This window comes from Nerophis ophidion, linkage group LG16, assembly GCF_033978795.1.
Source record: "Nerophis ophidion isolate RoL-2023_Sa linkage group LG16, RoL_Noph_v1.0, whole genome shotgun sequence".
Lineage (NCBI taxonomy): Eukaryota > Metazoa > Chordata > Actinopteri > Syngnathiformes > Syngnathidae > Nerophis > Nerophis ophidion.
Window position 1 is genome coordinate 51,147,564 of NC_084626.1, and position 17,500 is coordinate 51,165,063.

A 17,500-nucleotide genomic window follows, 5' to 3' on the forward strand; every position below is an offset into this window, starting at 1 on the left:
TTATGGAGCGTAGATGTTGAAATCCCTAAATTTCTTGCAATTGCACTTTGAGAAAGGTTGTTCTTAAACTGTTTGACTATTTGCTCACACAGTTGTGGACAAAGGGGTGTACCACGCCCCATCCTTTCTTGTGAAAGACTGAGCATTTTTTGGGAAGCTGTTTTTATACCCAATCATGGCACCCACCTGTTCCCAATTAGCCTGCACACCTGTGGGATGTTCCAAATAAGTGTTTGATGAGCATTCCTCAACTTTCTCAGTATTTATTGCCACCTTTCCCAACTTCTTTGTCACGTGTTGCTGGCATCAAATTCTAAAGTTAATGATTATTTGCCAAAAAAAAAAAAAAAAATGTTTGAGTTTGAACATCAAATATGTTGTCTTTGTAGCATATTCAACTGAATATGGCTTGAAAAGGATTTGCAAATCATTGTATTCTGTTTATATTTACATCGAACACAATTTCCCAACTCATATGGAAACGGGGTTTGCAGAACTCAGTGTGTGTGCACTGCCGAACATGCTCCTCTATTCTATTCAGAAGGCCTCGTACCTAAAGAAGTTTTATCGTGTGTGTGTGTGTGTGTGTGCCCATAGGGGCCCTCCCCTGCTGGCCCCCAGCCATAACTGCATCAGTGGGGGGGGGGGGGGACTACAAAGACTGTTTGTCCCTAAAATGAAGGTGCATGGTAGGTAATAAGTGATTCTGCAACTTAGCAGATAACATGTGTGCAAAAAGTCTTTTCCCCCCCTCCTCTGGACAAAAAGTTGGGTAAATGTTGGCCCAGAAGTGCTGGTTCTGTGCAGCCTCCAAAGTAAACGGCAGTGACATGGAGGATTAACCTCTGGGTTATTTTCATGCGTCTGTCAACAATCATTGCTCCGCACATACGAGCAAACCCACATGCGAGCCTAATAAGTGGAACAAGAGCACAGACCTATGCCGAGGTTGCATCATTTGGATCACAGGCAGTTTTACTCGAAGCCGTGATTAAAAAGGTCATGGCGAATGCGCCGCTAGGAGGTTGGAGGGGGCTAGCCTGTTTGGAGCGGTGGTGTCGTGTGGAATATTTGGGGGTTGAGCAGTTATTTGAGGTAGAGGGTTTTTTTTCCCATGGAGGCACTGGTGGGTTAGTAGGGAGACTTTGTGTTCAATCCTGAGCGGAACAGGAAGCCAGTGAAGGGATCTGAGAGTTGGTGTGATGTGGTCGTATTTCCGAATTCTCATCAGGATCCCAGCAGCACTATTCTGGATGTATCGCAGCTTCTGAATGTTCTTGCTGGGGATCCCGACGAGACGTTTCTGGGTGTTGTTGATAAATGGCTTTGGCTTTGCATAGTAGAGTTTTAACTTGATTGATTGATACTTTTATTAGTAGATTGCACAGTACAGTACATATTCCGTACAATTGACCACTAAATGGTAACACCCCAATAAGTTTTTCAACTTGTTTAAGTCGGGGTCCACGTTAATCAATTCATGGTAGCACTTAGAGATGTAGCGACACCTGTCGCCCATCTCAGGGGCGCCCTGCCTCGCTGCAGGTCCACCGGCCACGCCTCCTCACATACCTCCTCGGAGTCTTGTTCCCCCCCACCGAGGGAGCGGGAAAGGAAAGGAAGTCGGCCACGGCCAAGTGTGCACCCTGTCTTTACTTCCTTTTTTCTCCTCTTTTCTTCCGCTAGTCTTTCCCGCTCTTCTTCTCTTCTTCTCATCTTGGGGCGGCTTAGCTCGGTTGGTAGAGTGGCCGTGTCAGCAACTTGAGGGTTGCAGGTTCGATTCCCGCTTGTGCCATCCTAGTTACTGCCGTTGTGTCCTTGGGCAAGACACTTTACCCACCTGCTCCCAGTGCCACCCACACTGGTTTAAATGTAACTTAGATATTGGGTTTCACTATGTAAAGCGCTTTGAGTCACTTGAGAAAAGCGCTATATAAATATAGCTCACTATATAAATATAGCTCACTTTGTCTTCCCCTTTTTTCACCTTTTCTTCATTCCTCCTTTGTTCTTCTTTGTCTTCGTCTTTGTCTTCTTCTTCTTCATTTTCTTCTTCGTCTCCAGTGGTCCAGCCAGGTTGGGCGCCAATTTGTGGAGCGCTCTCACCTCCGGGTTCCTCGGACCACCAATGACGGGCGGTATAGCTCGGTTGGTAAAGTGGCCGTGCCAGCAACTTGAGGGTTGCAGGTTCGATCCCCGCTTCCGCCATCCTAGTCACTGCCGTTGTGTCCTTGGGCAAGACACTTTACCCACCTGCTCCCAGTTGCCACCCACGCTGGTTTAAATGTAACTTAGATATTGGGTTTCACTATGTAAAGCGCTTTGAGTCACTAGAGAAAAAGCGCTATATAAATATAATTCACTTCACTTCACATGACAGGCTCGACGGTTTGGAGATTTTGTTTATTTGTCAATAAACCTTCTCCGGTCGCTTTTCAGCACTCGCCTCTTCTCCCCGTCTCGCACTTCCGGTCGCTTTTCATTCTTCCGGGTCTTCGTCTCCGTCTCGCTTCCGCTCGGGTTTGTTCTCGGCCATCCAGTCTGACTTCACCAACCACTTCCTTCCCAGCTGCTGCCTTTTTGTACAGCGACAGGTGACGAGAAAACTGTGCCCAGGCGGGCCATCAACGCACCTGTCCCCCATCTCTGAGCCGGCCCCACCTCGCTGCAGGTGCGCAGGCCACGCCTCCTCACACCTATATTGATGCATGCTTGGTTATGGTTTAAAGCCATAAAAACTGATACTTTTTGCAAACCATTGTATTCTGTTTTTTATTTACCATTCACACAACGTGACAACTTCGCTGCTCTTGGGGGTTTGCACATCTCGTCACTTGTCGTGCCAGTGGAAAATGTCAGAATGCAAAGTCTGTTAAGGCTCTTTGTCCTTGCGCTCAAACTATGTGGAGTCTACCACTTTCATCTGGAGTGGGCGGGCCCTGCCTCCTCCAAAAAATATCTGCTCCAGAAATAATATTCATTCATTGTTGTGCTTACCAGTGACTAAAAGAAAACACACACGTTTTTTTCCAAAGCACTGTTTGTTTGTCTCGCCCTGGAAAGGGTGGAGTGCAATCTCGGGGTTGGGGAGGAGACCTTTCCCCAAGTGGAGGAGTTCAAGAACCTCGGAGTCTTGTTCACGAGTGAGGGAAGAGTGGATGGTGAGATCAATGCGGCGTCTTCAGTAATGCGGACGCCGTATCGATCCGTTGTGGTGAAGAAGGAGCTGAGCCGGAAGGAAAAGCTCTCAATTTACCGGTCGATATACGTTCCCATCCTCACCTATGGTCATGAGCTTTGGGTTATGACCGAAAGGACAAAATCACGGGTACAAGCGGCCCAAATGAGTTTCCTCCACCAGGTGGCCGGGCTCTCCCATTTTTCCTAAACACTGTTTGTTTTTCTCGCCCGGAAAAGGGTAGAGTGCCATCTCCGGGTTGGGGAGGAGACCTTTCCCCAAGTGGAGCAGTTCTATTACCTCGGAGTCTTGTTCACGAGTGGGGGAAGAGTGGATCGTGAGATTGACAGGGTCGTCTTCAGTAATGCGGACGCCTTATCGGTATACAAGGAGCTGAGCCGGAAGGCAAAGCTCTCAATTTACTGGTTGATTTATCCTCACCTATGGTCATGAGCTTTGGGTCATGACCGAAAGGACAAGATCACGGGTACAAGCGGCCCAAATCAGTGCCGTCTCCGGGTTGGGGAGGAGACCTTTCCCCAAGTGGAGGAGTTCAAGATCCTTGGAGTCTTGTTCACGAGTGAGGGAAGAGTGGATGGTGAGATCGGTGCGGCGTCTTCAGTAATGCGGACGCCGTATCGATCCATTGTGGTGAAGAAGGAGCTGAGCCGGAAGGCAAAGCTCTCAATTTACCGGTTGATATACGTTCCCATTCTCACCTATGGTAATGACCGAAAGGACAAGATCACGGGTACAAGCGGCCCAAATGAGTTTCCTCCGTCGGGTTGCGGGGGTTTCCCGTTTTTCCAAAGCACTGTTTGTTTGTCTTGCCCGGAAAAGGGTGGAGTGCCATCTCCGGGTTGGGGAGGAGACCTTTCCCCAAGTGGAGGAGTTCAAGAACCTCGGAGTCTTGTTCACGAGGGATGAGTGGATCATTTGTATACTCAAGCATTTAAATAGACCTCCTTTTTAGACCAGTTGATCTGCCGCTTCTTTTCTTTCTCCTCTGTCCCCCCCTCCCTTGTGGAGGGGGTCTGGTCCGATGACCATGGATGAAGTACTGGCTATCCAGAGTTGAGACCCAGGATGGACCGCTCGCCTGTGTATCGGTTGGGGACATCTCTACGATGCTGATCCAACTCCGCTTGGGATGGTTTCCCGTGGACGGGACTCTAGCTGCTGTCTTGGATCCGCTTTGAACTGAACTCTCGCGGTTGTGTTGGAGCCACTATGGATTGAACTTTCACAGTATCATGTTAGACCCGCTCCACATCCATTGCTTTCGGTCCCCTAGAGGCGGGGTTGCCCACATTTGAGGTTCTCTCCAAGGTTTCTCATAGTCAGCATTGTCACCGGCGTCCCACTGGATGTGAGTTTTCCTTGCCCTTATGTGGGTTCTTCCGAGGATGTTGTAGTGGTTTGTACAGTCCTTTGAGACATTTGTGATTTAGGGCTATATAAATAAACATTGATTGATTGATTGACAGGGGCGTCTTCAGTAATGCGGACGCTGTATCGGTATACAAGGAGCTGAGCCGGAAGGCAAAGCTCTCAATTTACCGGTCGATCTACATTCCCATCCTCACCTATGGTCATGAGCTTTGGGTTATGACCAAAAGGACGAGATCACGGGTACAAGCGTCCAAAATGAGTTTCCTCCACCGGGGGAGAAGCTCTGGCGTCCGGGAGGAGCTCAAAGTAAAGCCGCTACCCCTCCACATGGAAAGGAGCCAGATGAGGTGATTCGGGGCATCTAGTCAGGATGCCACCCCAACATCTCCCTAGGGCACGTCCGACCGGTAGGAGGCCACGGGGAAGACCCGGGACACTTTGGGAAGACTATGTCTCCCGGCTGGCCTGGAACGCCTCGGGATCCCCCGGGAAGTGGCTGGGGAGAGGCAAGTCTAGGCTTCCTTGCTTAGGCTGCTGCCCCCGCGACCCGACCTCGGATAAGCGGAAAAAGATGGATGTTTGTTCGGCTAGCGCTAACAGTATCATAAATACTATGTGTGTGTGGAGGGGGGCGTGGTCTACGGACCTGCAGCGAAATGAGGTGTGCTAGGACCGGCGACAGGTGCTCAGAGGGCCCACCTGGGCCTGATTATCTAATCACCTGTCGCTCTGTAGAAAGGCAGCAGCTGGGGAGGAGAGAGGAAAGCACAACCCCCAAAATTTTGGGGGGAGAAATAAAACCGTGTTCTAAACCCTGGAAAGGAGCTGTCATGTCAGTGGTTGGTGGTCCAAGCAACCTCCACAGTCTGCAACAGAGTAAAACATACAATCAATGTACGCAACTCAAGCTCCGCCTTCTTTATCTTATGGCGGGTCGCAACCACCGCTATTGTCAGCTCGCGCTTCTCGTGTCGCGGCGGCAGAAAAGTAGTTCCTTTGAAGAATCAATCCCCAAGAAAAACAGTGAAGTGAAGTGAATTATATTTATATAGCGCTCTTCTCAAGTGACTCAAAGCGCTTTTACATAGTGACACCCAATATCTAAGTTACATTTAAACCAGTGTGGGTGGCACTGGGAGCAGGTGGGTAAAGTGTCTTGCCCAAGGACACAACGGCAGTAACTAGGCTGGCACAAGCGGGAATCGAACCTGCAACCCTCAAGTTGCTGACACGGCCACTCTACCAACCGAGCTATACCGCCGAGCTATACAGCAGGGGGTCCTTGGTCTGGCGGTGGGTTGGCTTCAAGCGGGAATATGTCCAACATCCATCCATCCATCCATCATCTTCCGGTTATCCGAGGTCGGGTCGCGGGGGCAGCAGCCTAAGCAGGGAAGCCCAGACTTCCCTCTCCCCAGCCACTTCGACTAGCTCTTCCCGGGGGATCCCGAGGCGTTCCCAGGATATGTCGAACAGACAACCGCAATTTGTCAAGTGTGGGGCAAAGGCGTTACTACAAAAATTAGCGTTACTGCTAATATGTAGCATCATTTGGAAAGTCACTCGCTAGAGAATGAGTGCTTTACTGTCTCGGCCGGTGTCACACCAACAAAATGCCGAGGTTCCGCATCAACACCGTATGGAAAAAATAGTCAACAACAGAAGGAGATAATGTCTGCAGGAACCTACCACACAGTGAAGGACATCTGATGTCATATTATGCTGCTCATTTTTTAGGGTCCTTTGCCATGGTCCAAGGACCCTATTGAAACTGCTGTGTTTTATTATTATTCCGCACCTACGTGCTGTAATTTGACCCCCTTAACATGCTTCAAAACTCACCAAATTTGACACACACGTCGGTATAGCAAACCTTCCCAACATATCAAGCAACCAATCCCCCAAAATGAAAATTGCGCTCTAGCGCCCCCTAAGAAAAAATTACAGACAAAACTGCATGTAACTTCTGTTAGGAATGTCATAGCGACACGAAACAAAAACTCCTATGTAGGTCTGACTTAGACCCAATTTTCATACACTCACTTCTTTCAGCAAAAATCTACAGGAAGTTGGCAATTACCCCTTCAAAATAAAATGTTCGCAAAAAATGCAATTTTTGCCTCTTTGAGCTGTAATTTGACCCCTTTAAAATGCTTCAAAAGTCACCAAACTTGGCACACACATCACGACTGGCAAAAATTGCGATCTAATGAAAAAAACAAACCCCAAAATCAAAAAATGCGCTCTAGCGCAATTTTTTAATAAAACACAGAAAAAAACTGCTCCTAGGAAGAAAACACAAACAAAATTGCTTGTAACTTCCAGTAGGAATGCCGCAAAGACATGAAACAAAAACTTCTATGTAGGTCTCACTTAGACCTACATTTTAATAATTAACAGCCTGCAAAAAAAATCAACAGGAAGTTGGCAATTACCCCTTCAAAATAAAATGTTCGCAAAAAATGCAATTTTTGCCTCTTTGCGCTGTAATTTTCTCTCTTCTCTTATATAGCGCTTTTCTACCTTCAAGGTACTCAAAGCGCTTTGACACTACTTCCACATTTACCCATTCACACACACATTCACACACTGATGGAGGGAGCTGCCATGCAAGGCGCCAACCAGCACCCATCAGGAGCAAGGGTGAAGTGTCTTACTCAGGACACAACGGACGTGACGAGGTTGGTACTAGGTGGGAATTGAACCAGGGACGCTCGGGTTGCGCACGGCCACTCTCCCCACTGCGCCACGCCGTCCCAATTTGACCCCCTTAAAATGCTTCAAAACTCACCAAACTTGGCACACACATCAGGACTGGCGAATATTGCGATCTAATGAAAAAAACAAACCCCAAAATCAAAAAATGCGCTCTAGCGCAATTTTTTAATAAAACACAGAAAAAAACTGCTCCTAGGAAGAAAACACAAACAAAATTGCTTGTAACTTCCAGTAGGAATGTCGCAAAGACATGAAACAAAAACTTCTATGTAGGTCTCACTTAGACCTACATTTTAATAATTAACAGCCTGCAAAAAAAATCAACAGGAAGTTGGCAATTACCCCTTCAAAATAAAATGTTCGCAAAAAATGCAATTTTTGCCTCTTTGAGCTGTAATTTGACCCCCTTAAAATGCTTCAAAAGTCACCAAACTTGGCGCACACATCTGGACTGGCAAAAATTGCGATCTAATGAAAAAAACAAACCCCAAAATCAAAAAATGCGCTCTAGCGCCATTTTTTAATAAAACACAGAAAAAAACTGCTCCTAGGAAGAAAACACAAACAAAATTGCTTGTAACTTCCAGTAGGAATGCCGCAAAGACATGAAACGAAAACTTCTATGTAGGTCTCACTTAGACCTACATTTTAATAATTAACAGCCTGCAAAAAAAAATCAACAGGAAGTTGGCAATTACCCCTTCAAAATAAAAGTTTTGTGAAAACCCGTCACCTTTTTTCAAACGAAAACTCCTCCGATTGCGTTTGTCGTTTCGGCTTCAAACTCGCACAGGAAAGAGTTTGGACCCTTCTGATTGAAAGTATAGATCAGAGTTTTGATTACTGCTCCGGTTTTGATTTTACGTGCCTTCAAAGAACACCCGCGCAAATTTTCCTAAAAAATGTAATTTTTGCCTCTTTCATCTGTAATTTGACCCCCTTAAAATGCTTCAAAACTCACCAAACTTGACACACACATCAGGACCGCCAACAATTGCAAGCTAATAAAAAAACCAAACCCCAAAACTCAAAATTGTGCTCTAGCGCCCCCTAGGAATACAACACAGACATACTGCTCCTAGGAAGAAAACACATACAAAACTGCTTGTAACGTCCGGTAGGAATGTCAAAGAGACATGAAACAAAAACCACTATGTAGGTCTCATTTAGACCTACATTTTAATAATTAACATACTTTGGCAAAAATCAACAGGAACTTTGATATTTTCACATCAATACAACAACTGCATTACTTTCACAATGCATTAGGTTCTCAAAATAGTGGCACCAAGGCGTCTTCTACCGCTTATCCGGCCGTGGGTCTCGGGGGCAGCAGCCAAAGGCGGACCCGACCAACGCTGCTTGCAGCTTTAATTTTGACTGTTATTGAATTATCTTGTGACATCATGCACAATACACACTGAATATGCAAAATGGATCATATCTCCATCTGTGTTGGCCCTGCGATGAGGTGGTGACTTGTCCAGGGTGTACCCCGCCTTCCGCCCGATTGTAGCTGAGATAGGCACCAGCGCCCCTCGCGACCCCAAAGGGTAGAAAATGTGAAGGATGGATCATACCCCCCATTTCCTGCATTGTGAGCCGCCGCGTACGAGCAGTTTTCCACTCTTTAGAATGCACAGAAAAGGGACAGACTCTTAACATAAGAGTGAAGTGAATTATATTTATATAGCGCTTTTCTCGAGTGACTCGAAGCGCTTTACATAGTGACACCCAATATCTAAGTTACATTTAAAGCAGTGTGGGTGGCACTGGGAGCAGGTGGGTAAAGTGTCTTGCCCAAGGACACAACGGCAGTGACTAGGATGGCGGAAGCGGGAATCGAACCTGCAACCCTCGAGTTGCTGGCACGGCCACTCTGCCAACCGAGCTATGCCGCCCCCTAAAAGTAATACAATTCTGCATTGTATTACTTTTATGTAACAAAAACTAATTTTTAGGGTGTGGAAACTTGTATTTTGTAGTAGTGGCGACCGATTGTGGACGAAGGAGTGACGTCGTCCTTTTAGGTGGAGGTTTTTTGACCGTTGGTGTGTTTGTCCTGCACAGGGTCTGGTCTACACCATCACGGATGTGGAGGAGGTCCACCTCTGGATGGTGAAGCACTTCAGCGAACATCCACTATTTGTGCGGGTCCCCCAAGAAGCACTGGTAACCTCTTAATCCTCTCTCTTGAACCATCTGGGCTCCATCTAGTGGTGTACTAAATAATCACTCAGATATTTCAACACAGTGGTAATGTTACACTGGCCGAAATTTTCGGTTTTTAATGAATACTTAGGTCTACTACGCTACTGTACTTTAATCTTGTGAATATGGTTGTACTTGATGAATACTTAGGCCTACTACGCTACTGTACTTTAATGTTGTCATTATAGTGGTACTTGGTGAATACTTAGGTCTACTACACTACTGTACTTTAATGTTGGTCATCATGGTGGTACTTGATGAATATTTAGGCCTACTACACTACTGTATTGTAATGTTACTATGTTGGTACTTGATGAATACTTAGGTCTACTACACTACTGTACTTTAATCTTGTGAATATGGTTGTACTTGATGAATACTTAGGCCTACTACACTACTGTACTTTAATGTTGTCATTATAGTGGTACTTGGTGAATACTTAGGTCTACTACACTACTGTACTTTAATGTTGGTCATCATGGTGGTACTTGATGAATATTTAGGCCTACTACACTACTGTATTGTAATGTTATTATGTTGGTACTTGATGAATACTTAGGTCTACTACACTACTGTATTTTAATGTTGTCATTATGGTGGTACTTGGTGAATACTTAGGTCTACTACACTACTGTACTTTAATGTTGTCATTATGGTGGTACTTGATGAATACTTAGGTCTACTACACTACTGTACTTTAATGTTGTCATTATGGTGGTACTTGATGAATACTTCGGTCTACTACACTACTGTACTTTAATGTTGTCATTGTGGTGGTACTTGATGATTACCTAGGTCTACTACACTACTGTACTTTAATGTTGTCATTATGGTGGTACTTGATGAATACTTAGGTCTACTACACTACTGTACTTTAATGTTGTCATTATGGTGGTACTTGTTGAATACTTAGGTCTACTACGCTACTGTACTTTAATGTTGGTCATTATGGTGGTACTTGATGAATACTTAGGTCTACTACACTACTGTACTTTAATGTCATTAAGGTGGTACTTGATGAATACTTAGGTCTACTACACTACTGTACTTTAATATTGTCATTAAGGTGGTACTTGATGAATACTCAGGTCTACTACGCTACTGTACTTTAATGTTGTCATTATGGTGGTACTTGATGAATACTTAGGTCTACTACAGTACTGTACTTTAATATTGTCATTAAGGTGGTACTTGATGAATACTTAGGTCTACTACACTATTGTACTTTAATATTGTCATTAAGGTGGTACTTGATGAATACTTAGGTCTACTACACTACTGTACTTTAATGTTGTCATTATGGTGGTACTTGATGAATACTTAGGTCTACTACACTACTGTACTTTAATATTGTCATTAAGGTGGTACTTGATGAATACTTAGGTCTACTACACTACTGTACTTTAATGTTGTCATTAAGGTGGTTCTTGATGAATACTTAGGTCTACTACACTACTGTACTTTGATGTTGTCATTAAAGTGGTACTTGATGAATACTTAGGTCTACCACACTACTGTACTTTAATGTTGTCATTAAGGTGGTACTTAATGAATACTTAGGTCTACTACACTACTGTACTTTAATGTTGTCATTAAAGTGGTACTTGATGAATACTTAGGTCTACTACACTACTGTACTTTAATGTTGTCATTAAGGTGGTACTTAATGAATACTTAGGTCTACTACACTACTGTACTTTAATGTTGTCATTATGGTGGTACTTGATGAATATTTAGGTCTACTACACTACTGTACTTTAATGTTGTCATTAAGGTGGTACTTGGTGATACTTGGGTCTACTACACTACTGTACTTTAATGTTGTCATTAAGGTGGTACTTGATGAATACTTAGGTCTACTACACTACTGTATTTAATGTTGTCATTAAGGTGGTATTTGATGAATACTTAGGTCTACTACACTACTGTATTTAATGTTGTCATTATGGTGGTACTTGATGAATACTTAGGTCTACTACACTACTGTACTTTAATGTTGTCATGATGGTGGTACTTGATGAATACTTAGGTCTACTACACTACTGTACTTTAATGTTGTCATGATGGTGGTACTTGATGAATACTTAGGTCTACTACACTACTGTACTTTAATTTTGGTCATTAAGGTGGTACTTGATGAATACTTAGGTCTACTACACTATTGTACTTTAATATTGTCATTAAGGTGGTACTTGATGAATACTTAGGTCTACTACACTACTGTACTTTAATGTTGTCATTATGGTGGTACTTGATGAATACTTAGGTCTACTACACTACTGTTCTTTAATGTTGGTCATTATGGTGGTACTTGATGAATACTCAGGTCTACTACGCTACTGTACTTTAATGTTGGTCATTATGGTGGTACTTGATGAATACTTAGGTCTACTACAGTACTGTACTTTAATATTGTCATTAAGGTGGTACTTGATGAATACTTAGGTCTACTACACTACTGTACTTTAATGTTGTCATTATGGTGGTACTTGATGAATACTTAGGTCTACTACATTGCTGTACTTTAATGTTGTCATTAAGGTGGTACTTGATGAATACTTAGGTCTACTACACTACTGTACTTTAATGTTGTCATTAAGGTGGTACTTTTATGAATACTTAGGTCTACTACACTACTGTATTTAATGTTGTCATTAAAGTGGTACTTGATGAATACTTAGGTCTACTACACTACTGTACTTTAATATTGTCATTAAGGTGGTACTTGATGAATACTCAGGTCTACTACGCTACTGTACTTTAATGTTGTCATTATGGTGGTACTTGATGAATACTTAGGTCTACTACAGTACTGTACTTTAATATTGTCATTAAGGTGGTACTTGATGAATACTTAGGTCTACTACACTATTGTACTTTAATATTGTCATTAAGGTGGTACTTGATGAATACTTAGGTCTACTACACTACTGTACTTTAATGTTGTCATTATGGTGGTACTTGATGAATACTTAGGTCTACTACACTACTGTACTTTAATATTGTCATTAAGGTGGTACTTGATGAATACTTAGGTCTACTACACTACTGTACTTTAATGTTGTCATTAAGGTGGTTCTTGATGAATACTTAGGTCTACTACACTACTGTACTTTGATGTTGTCATTAAAGTGGTACTTGATGAATACTTAGGTCTACCACACTACTGTACTTTAATGTTGTCATTAAGGTGGTACTTAATGAATACTTAGGTCTACTACACTACTGTACTTTAATGTTGTCATTAAAGTGGTACTTGATGAATACTTAGGTCTACTACACTACTGTACTTTAATGTTGTCATTAAGGTGGTACTTAATGAATACTTAGGTCTACTACACTACTGTACTTTAATGTTGTCATTATGGTGGTACTTGATGAATATTTAGGTCTACTACACTACTGTACTTTAATGTTGTCATTAAGGTGGTACTTGGTGATACTTGGGTCTACTACACTACTGTACTTTAATGTTGTCATTAAGGTGGTACTTGATGACTACTTAGGTCTACTACACTACTGTATTTAATGTTGTCATTAAGGTGGTACTTGATGAATACTTAGGTCTACTACACTACTGTATTTAATGTTGTCATTATGGTGGTACTTGATGAATACTTAGGTCTACTACACTACTGTACTTTAATGTTGTCATGATGGTGGTACTTGATGAATACTTAGGTCTACTACACTACTGTACTTTAATGTTGTCATGATGGTGGTACTTGATGAATACTTAGGTCTACTACACTACTGTACTTTAATTTTGGTCATTAAGGTGGTACTTGATGAATACTTAGGTCTACTACACTACTGTACTTTAATGTTGTCATTATGGTGGTACTTGATGAATACTCAGGTCTACTACGCTACTGTACTTTAATGTTGGTCATTATGGTGGTACTTGATGAATACTTAGGTCTACTACACTACTGTACTTTAATGTTGTCATTATGGTGGTACTTGATGAATACTCAGGTCTACTACGCTACTGTACTTTAATGTTGGTCATTATGGTGGTACTTGATGAATACTTAGGTCTACTACAGTACTGTACTTTAATATTGTCATTAAGGTGGTACTTGATGAATACTTAGGTCTACTACACTACTGTACTTTAATGTTGTCATTATGGTGGTACTTGATGAATACTTAGGTCTACTACACTACTGTACTTTAATGTTGTCATTAAGGTGGTACTTTTATGAATACTTAGGTCTACTACACTACTGTATTTAATGTTGTCATTAAAGTGGTACTTGATGAATACTTAGGTCTACTACACTACTGTACTTTAATATTGTCATTAAGGTGGTACATTATGAATACTTAGGTTTACTACACTACTGTACTTTAATATTGTCATTAAAGTGGTACTTGATGAATACTTAAGTCTACTACACTACTGTACTTTAATATTGTCATTAAGGTGGTACTTGATGAATACTTAGGTCTACTATTGTACTTTAATATTGTCATTAAGGTGGTACTTGATGAATACTTAGGTCTACTACACTACTGTCATTAAGGTGGTACTTGATGAATACTTAGGTCTACTATTGTACTTTAATATTGTCATTAAGGTGGTACTTGATGAATACTTAGGTCTACTACACTACTGTCATTAAGGTGGTACTTGATGAATACTTAGGTCTACTATTGTACCTTAATACTGTCATTAAGGTGGTACACTAAGTTTGAGAAGCACTGCTGTAAAATAACAATAAACATAACCCGGTGAGTACAAAGTTGAACTACAAGTGTGTTGGTGACAGGGGACAAAAAGGGGCCACCACAGATACAACAATCTTGCTCAAATATTGTAACGAGGTCCATCGATCGCTCGATTGAGCAAAACTGCTGACTGTCGGCCGTAACCACACACACCAAAAAAAAAAAAAAAACATTAGCGCAAAACGATGATCTTGCAAAACTTGTCATTTTCTGCCACACAAAGCAGCTCTCTGACATGTTGTCATGTCAACAGCAGCCTCCTTCTCTCTCTGTCTGACGCCTACAGACCTCAGACTCCACCAAGGAAGTGTTGACGGCCACAGACTGTAAACACCATCAACAGCGTGTCACCTGTATATATATGTAGATACATACTGTATGTAGTGGAAACTCAATTCATGACCTTAATTGCTTCTTCAACATGGTTCCTAAGCCAAAAAGTTATATATATATATATATATATATATATATATATATATATATATATATATATATATATATATATATATATATATATATATATGTGTAGGTGTAGGTGTGGGAAAAAATCACAAGACTACTTCATCTCTACAGAACTGTTTCATGAGGGGTTCCCTCAATCATCAGGAGATTTTAATGGAAGCATTCACATACAATGATTTATATAGGGCACAGAGTGGGTGGGTACCGGCAGGCGTAGGGTGTGGTGATTGGCTCATGTGTTACCTAGGAAGTGTTTCCGTCTGTGGCGGCATGTTGAAATGATTTCACTGCGCTTGTTGAGGGATGATAGATCTGGATGATATATAATAAACAGTTTCTCTTTTAAGCATAGGTTGCATCTTTTATTACCACTGTTGTAAGGTGTGCTGGATGCAAGAATTTGCCATGTTATTGAATATTCAACATTATTGTCTTTGAGGTTCCAAATGTGTTTGCTGAGTTCTGTAGAATTCCGCAAAGTCTGGTTTCTAAAGGAGGCGTTGTGATTATTCCATCTTGTTTTGAACGCTCCTTCGGTTAATCCTACATACGTGTCGGATGTGTTAATGTCCTTGCGTGTTACCTTTGCTTGGTAAACGACTGATGTCTGTAAGCACCCTCCGTTGAGAGGGCAATCAGGTTTCTTGCGACAGTTACATTCATTATTGGTTTCAGAGTCGTTTAGTCTGGGGGTAGGCAGTCCTTTTGCAATTGCTTTGTTGTGGTTTGAAATGATTTGTTGTATGTTATTCATACAGCTGTAGCTCAATTTAATGTTGTTCTTGTTGAATATTTTTCTTAGGGTGTTGCCTTTGGGGAAGTGTTTGTCGATCAGAGTGAGGAACTTGTGGCCGATGTTGGTTGAGATGTTTTTGCTGAATGGCGGATTGTACCAGATGATGTTGTTTCGTTTTCTGCTCTTTTTTGGTTGGTTTCCTGGAGTGGGTTCATAGGTGAGGGTGAAGTTGTATCCGCTTTCATCAAGTGCTTTCTGGTACGGGGGGGTTGCTTGGTCGAATTCAGCTTTGCTAGATGACAGCATCGATAGCCTTTTATTAATTCCGGTCGGTATTCTTTTCGTGGTGGTGGGCGGGTGGTTGCTGTCATGGTGCACGTATTGGAGTGTTGTGTTGGGTTTCGTGAATGGTTGGTAGCTGTTATTTCTCAGGTTGAAAGTGACGTCGAGGAAGTTGACGGTTTGCTTGTTGGCTTCAATCGTGATCCGTAGGCCGTTTTCTTTGAATATTTGGCATATGCGCTTCTTGGTGTTCTCGCTGCTCCTTGGCGAGGCGCGGCACACTGCCAGTCCGTCATCACGGTAAATACCAAGGTTCAGGTTGAGGCTAGCAAGCTGGGAGAGGAGGAAACTCCCAACGAGTTCGCACGTTTCTGCTCCGTCAAAACTCCCCATAGTAACGTCAAATGTTGAATTGTTCTTTTTTTGCCATGGTGTAATATATATATATATATATATATATATATATATATATATATATATATATATATATATATATATTAGGGATGCACCCAAATGAAAATTTGTGGCCGAAGCCGAATAAAATTTGAACGCTTGGCCGAATACCGAATAATGAATGCAGTTTTTCACAATTTTTTTAATATTGCATAAATAGCCTAGAATAAATATTTAGACATGTTTTTCAAATAAAGTAATTTTTTATTGAATATTGACATTTTTTTAATATTCCAGTAGCCTTCGCTTTTCAATAAAAGCACAGTTTTTCATTTATATTAGGCCTTCACACAAAACATACATTCCAAAAAAAAAATAAAGTGCATTAAAGTAGATAAACCCACAACAAATGAATTATTGTCCTTTTGGCAAAAGTCTGCTTAGCCACAGTAGATATGCTAATAATGTAAACAGAAGGCCCCACTAAATCTCAATAAGTGTGTGCTTGTAACCTCATACACTTATACAGGTAGCCTACACAACAGGCTAATAATGTAAACAGAAGGCTCAAGTAAATCTCAATAAGTGTGTGCTTGTAACCTCATACACTTATATAGGTAGCCTACACAACAGACTAATAATGTAAACAGAGGCCCCACTAAATCTCAATAAGTGTGTGCATGTAACCTCATACACTTATACAGGTAGCCTACACAACAGGCTAATAATGTAAACAGAGGCCCCACTAAATCTCAATAAGTGTGTGCATGTAACCTCATACACTTATACAGGTACACAACATATCCCAACGTCACTGCACGTTGGTTGATTGCGTCAGCGCGTCCAAAAATTGCGTCACACGCCACTATTCGGCCTTCTTTTTAACTCATTCCACCGAAGGCCGAATGTGGCTTTTTTTGCCATATTCGGCCGAATATATTCGGTTACCGATTAATTGGTGCATCCCTAATATATATATATATGTATATATATATATGAAAAGTTCATATGCAAAAGCAGATAAATCCATTTTGACCGATTCTGTATATTAACGATTTTCTGCCTGCTGGTGTTGCCGGTACATATACAAGCGTACAATGGTTTATTTAATATCAACATACGCAAGTCATGAAAGCCTAAACTTTTAAGAAATGCTGATGTAATGAATGGCTTTCAAGTAAGAGTGTTTGATGTGGTTTTACGTCAAAAGCAGATATATCCAAATTATATGTCGCAAAAACAGATATCTCCAAAATCGTTTTCTTTGCGGTCTTTATTTCGCATAATATTCAATATAAAGATACAGAGAAAAACAGAACGTGAAATGTATCGAAAGCCACATTTCAACGTAACAACTGTTTACATTTCTTTACTTCATTATTTAACAGTTTCGA

The 17,500-nt window shown here is 41.8% G+C and overlaps 1 protein-coding gene across 4 annotated transcripts in view; it reads left to right on the forward strand.

Moving 5' to 3' along the window:
* mettl1 (methyltransferase 1, tRNA methylguanosine) overlaps nt 1-17,500 on the forward strand; it is a 52,832-nt gene that overhangs the window by 28,129 nt on the left and 7,203 nt on the right. For 3 of the 4 annotated variants that reach the window (XM_061875454.1, XM_061875453.1, XM_061875452.1), the window contains exon 5: nt 9,359-9,460. The exons of the other annotated variant lie outside the window; for it this stretch is intronic. In XM_061875454.1, coding sequence (XP_061731438.1) covers nt 9,359-9,460 — 102 coding nt within the window. The remainder of the gene's footprint in view (nt 1-9,358; nt 9,461-17,500) is intronic. 4 annotated transcript variants of the gene reach the window in all.